The following is a 6,000-nucleotide window of genomic DNA, read 5'->3' as shown; positions in this document are numbered from 1 at the left end:
CTTTGCTTACTTGGATGGCTGGCAAATAGTGTACTGTGCCTTTAAACACACACACACACACACATAATCAACAAGGATGCTTGGGAATGTTAATGCAGTTATTCTTAACTTTTAATATTATAAACGTTTTCTTTAGATTGGATACCAATCAATTCTTGCCAAAAATAATTCACTTAGGTTTAACTTTTACATCAAAAAAATATTAAAATACCTACTCTATTTTTCTCATTCAAATTATGAACTTGTCAAACACACACAAATACAAATGCACACACAAACACACACCTATTTTCTTAAGGTAAGTAAAATGAAGCAACAGTTAGAACTGGATGTGGAACAACAGACTGGTTCCAAATAGGAAAAGGAGTACGTCAAGGCTGTATATTGTCACTCTGCTTATTTAACTTATATGCAGAGTACATCATGAGAAACGCTGGACTGGAAGAAATACAAGCTGGAATCAAGATTGCCGGGAGAAATATCAATAACCTCAGGCATGCAGATGACACCACCCTTATGGCAGAAAGTGAAGAGGAACTCAAAAGCCTCTTGATGAAAGTGAAAGTGGAGAGTGAAAAAGTTGGCTTAAAGCTCAACATTCAGAAAACGAAGATCATGGCATCCGGTCCCATCACTTCATGGGAAATAGATGGGGAAACAGTGTCAGACTTTATTTTTTGGGGCTCCAAAATCACTACAGATGGTGACTGCAGCCATGAAATTAAAATACGCTCACTCCTTGGAAGGAAAGTTATGACCAACCTAGATAGCATATTGAAAAGCAAAGACATTACTTTGCCAACAAAGGTCTGTTTAGTCAAGGCTATGGTTTTTCCTGTGGTCATGTATGGATGTGAGAGTTGGACTGTTAAGAAGGCTGAGCACCCAAGAATTGAGGCTTTTGAACTGTGGTGTTGGAGAAGACTCTTGAGAGTCCCTTGGACTGCAAGGAGATCCAACCAGTCCATTCTGAAGGAGATCAGCCCTGGGATTTCTTTGGAAGGAATGATGCTAAAGCTGAAACTCCAGTACTTTGGCCACCTCATGTGAAGAGTTGACTCTTTGGAAAAGACTCTGATGCTGGGAGGGATTGGAGGCAGGAGGAGAAGGGGATGACAGAGGATGAGATGGCTGGATGGTATCACTGACTCGATGGATGTGAGTCTGAGTGAACTCCGGGAGTTGGTGATGGACAGGGAGGCCTGGCGAGCTGTGATTCATGTGGTCACAAAGAGTCGGACACGACTGAGCAACTGAACTGAACTGAACTGAAGTAAAATGTGGGTTTTTTTTTTTTCAATCAAAGAGTTAACTAAAATGATTCTTAGCATTTCAGTGCCTTGCAGACAAAACTTGTCACTGTATTGTATTCAAAAGCTTTGTCATTTTAGAGCAGGGAGTTCATCTGATCAAAATTTGTAGAATATTAGGGTTGGAAGGAAGTATATGGTCATATTATTGAACTATACTTTAGTAGTTGAGTCCACAGGATGATATTTTTGGTGTATGGTGGTGATGCTTTAGTCGCTAAGCTGTGTCTGACTCTTGCAACCCCATAGGCTCCTCTGTCCATGGGATTATCCAGGCAAGAATACTGGAGTGGGTTACCATTTCCTTCTCCAGGAGATCTCTTCCACCCATGAATTGTACCCAGGTCTCCTGCATTGCAGGCGGATTCTCTACTGACAGAGCTACGAGGGAATTCCTATATGGTGTATACCTCCAGTAAAAAGGAAAATAAAGCATATTCTCCAAACACGGATTATTACTAGTAAGACATTTATTAATTGTATTATTACAACTGTTTCTAAAATCCACTACTATTTCAATGGTAAAGAGGTAAATGCAAAGCTAACCTCAGTCAGAAGTGTATTACAGTTAGGTTGGCAGTAAATTATAAGAAACATCCACTGTCTATAATCTGTTACAGAATATGTAATACATTAAAACAGGATAGAGGAGCTACATGAATTGGCAACATTTTATATCATTAAAATAGCACTAAAAACCAAAAAATGATGCTTACACATAGCTGTAGATACTATAAAATATTTCATTTTAAAAGTTAATTCTGTACCGCTCATTTAAAAAAATTTATCACCTGTTTTTAGATGCAGGTATGTATTGTTTATATCAAGTGATATTTGTGCTTAGATATAATTTAAGACCATTAAATATAAATTTATGTTTACTTTCATATAAAAATATATATAAAAATAGAGTATTTAAAGGAAGTTTATATTCATACTAAGGAACTGATCAATCAAAATAGATTTGTTTTTGGTATAGTATTGGAATTGAGGTATTTGTGCATTTGGTAATTTCAGCTAAGCACTGAATTAGCCCTCTCAGTATTTTTTCCCCAAAAGAAAAATAATCCTTTAAGAGTCATTGTAACTGTGAGATGTTATCTCACAACAGAGCTTTTGCACAATAAAGAAATTTACTATTTTAAAATATAGAAGAGAAAGTTTTCAATTACTAGGATTCGATATGTTATATATATATATATATGCGCCACAGTTTTATAAAAACTAATTGTATGTCTATTCTAAATTTGGATGAGATACGCTCTCTCAGGAAAATCAAAATATGTTTACTAGCAACATAGTAGTATTTGTGGACATATACGAATGCTTTCTGGATATAAATGCCTATGCAGTTGAGAATGCTTAATACTTTTCAAAATATTTACATAAAATATTAATATAATCACAGTCTTAAATTATATAGGGCTCTAATAGCAAACAAAAGCTTTTTTCTTAAGTAATATCATCAATGAAACATAATAAAGTAACCCATAAGGAACTATATCTTGTTTTTCTCACTTTAAAATTATATACTTAATCAACTCAGACTTCAGTTACCCATCCAAGTTCACAGACAGGCTAGGAGGGAATGTTTATTAAAAGTAGAAAGAGTGCAAAGTTAAATACATTGGTGTTTTAACTGTAAAATATTATGCTTCCTATTTCTTTCATAGAATCTCTTAGAATTCCCTGGAAAACATTCCTGTCATTCTCCTTTCAGTTAAAGGATTTAAAAATCTAGGAAGAAACTGTTTTCATAAGCATTAGATTCACAAAGCCTAAACCCTCATCAATGCCATGTTTTCTTCTGGTAAGGGCAAGCACAGCACAATCCCCACTGGCAGGTGGAATGTAATTCCTCAAACCCTTTTCAATATGATAACACAATACTCAAAACACAGTACTCAAGAGCATGATCTTTTTTCCCCACTTATCAAATGTCTATATTTCTCTTTATCATCACAGTGCGATACCGGCCCAGAGTGGATCTAGTTTATGATTATATTTCAGGTCACCTTTTTCTAGTTCTGTCTTTCATCTTGAAACCAACTAATTTCCAAGTGCACATCCTGATTTTATAAAGCTGTAGAAAAAAGTGTAATGACTTTTTTTTTAGCTAAATGTGCATCAGTGTATATGTGTGTGCCCGTGTGCCTGAGTGTGCGTGGTAGAACCAAAATACAACTGATGACCAGGATTTGTCTCTTAGACCATTGTCCAGGGGAGTGGCTTGTATCCAATTCCAAGTTCAGTCCTTCTGCAGGGCTTTCACAGTTCTTTCAGGGGCACATATCCTGCTGAGAAGGATTTCAGAGCAAACCTGATTAATTGGACCTCTGACATGAAACGGTGATTGAACATTTGTCATAGAGTCTTGTCGTCTTTGTTGTAATTTGCTTTGATTGCTGAAATATTTTCCCACAATATGATTTCTTGATTGTTTCATTTTAAGAAAGTGATCCTCTTTGGATAATTTAGATTTTATCACCTACAAATAAAAGAAAAAAAAATAGTGAGGCAAAATCAAGGACATTTGAATCCAAACTACTACACAATTGCACTCATCTCACACACTAGTAAAGTAATGCTCAAAATTCTCCAAGCCAGGCTTCAGCAATACGTGAAACGTGAACTTCCAGATGTTCAAGCTGGTTTTAGGAAAGACAGAGGAACCAGAGATTAAAATGCCAACATCCGCTGGATCATCGAAAAAGCAAGAGAGTTTCAGAAAAACATCTATTTTTGCTTTATTGACTATGCCAAAGCCTTTGACTGTGTGGATCACAGCAAAGCGTGGAAAATTCTGAAAGAGACCACCTGACTTGCCTCTTGAGAAACCTGTATGCAGGTCAGGAAGCAATAGTTAGAACTGGACATGGAACAACAGACTGGTTCCAAATAGGAAAAGGAGTACGTCAAGGCTGTATATTGTCACCCTGCTTATTTAACTTCTATGCAGAGTACATCATGAGAAATGCTGGGCTGGATGAAGCACAAGCTGGAATCAAGATTGCTGGGAGAAATATCAATAACCTCAGATATGCAGATGGCACCACCCTTATGGCAGAAAGTGAAGAAGAACTAAAAAGCCTCTTGATGAAAGTGAAAGAGGAGAGTGAAAAAGTTGGTTTAAAGCTCAACATTCAGAAAACTAAAATCATGGTATCCGGTCCCATCACTTCATGGAAAATAGATGGGGAAATACTGGCTGACTTTATTTTTCTGGGCTCCAAAATCACTGCAGATGGTGACTGTAGACATGAAATTAAAAGATGCTTACTCCTTGGAAGAAAAGTTATGACCAACATAGATAGCATATTAAAAAGCAGAGACATTACTTTGCCCACAAACATCTGTCTAGTTATGGCTATGGTTTTTCCAGTAGTCATGTATAGATGTAAGAGTTGGACTATGAAGAAAGCTGAGTGCCAAAGAATTGATGCTTTTGAACTGTAGTGTTGGAGAAGACTCTTGAGAGTCCCCTGGACTGCAAGGAGATCCAACCAGTCCATCCTAAAGGAGATCAGTCCTGGGTGTTCATTGGAAGGACTGATGTTGAAGCTGAAACTTCAATACTTTGGCCAGCTGATATGAAGACCTGACTCATTTGAAAAGACCCTAATGCTGGGAAAGATTGAGGGCAGGAGGAGAAGGGGACAACAGAGGATGAGATGGTTGGATGGCATCACTGACTCAGTGGAGATGAGTTTGGGTAAACTCCAAGAGTTGGTGATGGACAGGGAGGCCTGGCATGCTGCGGTCCATGGGGTCACAAAGAACTGGACACGACTGAGCGACTGAACTGAACTGAACTGAACTGAAGAGCAAGATAACTAACTCACAAAGTTGAACAGCATCTCTATACACAGATGTTGCCCAAATGGCATGAGTATGACTGACATGATCAAGAATCAGTGTAGATTATCTTTCAAAAGGAAAAAGGTTGAAATGAAAATGTATGCTGCTTTTCTTACCTCAGGGCAGCTGTCTCTAAGGCAAGTAAGGAGTCTCAGGTGGTGTCTTTACCACACTGCTGTGAGTGTGTGTGTGCACATATGTGAGTGTATTTAGGTTAGATGTTAATAAATAGAAGACACTGACATCTTGCTGAGTCACTGATTCAAACGTGGTACTCTAAGCCTATCATGGCATCCTTTTAGAGAATGATAACTAAATGATAACTAAAATGACTTTCAAAGGAAAGAGAAAATGTTTTTGCACCTCATACCCACAAGCTGACACTGTTACAGCCAGTGGTTTCACTTCTCTGAGAAAGAGGTAAGTTATGGAACCTGAAGGAGCTGCCTAAGTTCCATTACGCTAATAGCTTTATAAATGTTTGTACATATGTAGATATATTTTTATCTTGAAATTGTTTTCATTAGGCAGTATAAACATTTATAAAGCATAAAAGAGTATCTAATAAAAAAAGTTTCCTTCCCATCTCTGCTCCTTATCTCCAGTCACTCAATGCCCTCCCCAGAGGCAATGTATATTTTAGTTTTTTTCCCATTCTCTTCACAGATATTTTAGGAATATTAACACACACACATACAAACAAAAAGGCCACATATATTGTCTATTTGTACAATATATAAAACACAGCTCTGGTGAAATCCTATCATTGTCAGCTTTAATCACTGGGTTAATGTACCCCAGGCTGTTAGCAACAAAAGTCAGAGAAAATGAG

General features: G+C 37.3%; 1 protein-coding gene across 6 annotated transcripts in view; it reads right to left on the bottom strand.

The window, feature by feature from the left end:
- Positions 1-1,762: 1,762 nt before the first annotated feature.
- The window catches only part of CPED1 (cadherin like and PC-esterase domain containing 1), a 322,851-nt gene continuing 318,613 nt past the window's right edge, over positions 1,763-6,000 (bottom strand). For 5 of the 6 annotated variants that reach the window (XM_006049634.4, XM_045166432.1, XM_006049633.4 and 2 more), the window contains one exon: positions 1,763-3,798. In XM_006049634.4, coding sequence (XP_006049696.3) covers positions 3,559-3,798 — 240 coding nt within the window. In that variant the 3' untranslated portion in view covers positions 1,763-3,558. The remainder of the gene's footprint in view (positions 3,799-6,000) is intronic. The other variant, XM_006049635.4, reaches the window with a different exon arrangement.

This window comes from Bubalus bubalis, chromosome 8 (assembly GCF_019923935.1).
Source record: "Bubalus bubalis isolate 160015118507 breed Murrah chromosome 8, NDDB_SH_1, whole genome shotgun sequence".
In the NCBI taxonomy this organism is placed as follows: domain Eukaryota; kingdom Metazoa; phylum Chordata; class Mammalia; order Artiodactyla; family Bovidae; genus Bubalus; species Bubalus bubalis.
This window is presented reverse-complemented; position numbering and strand designations above follow the sequence as displayed.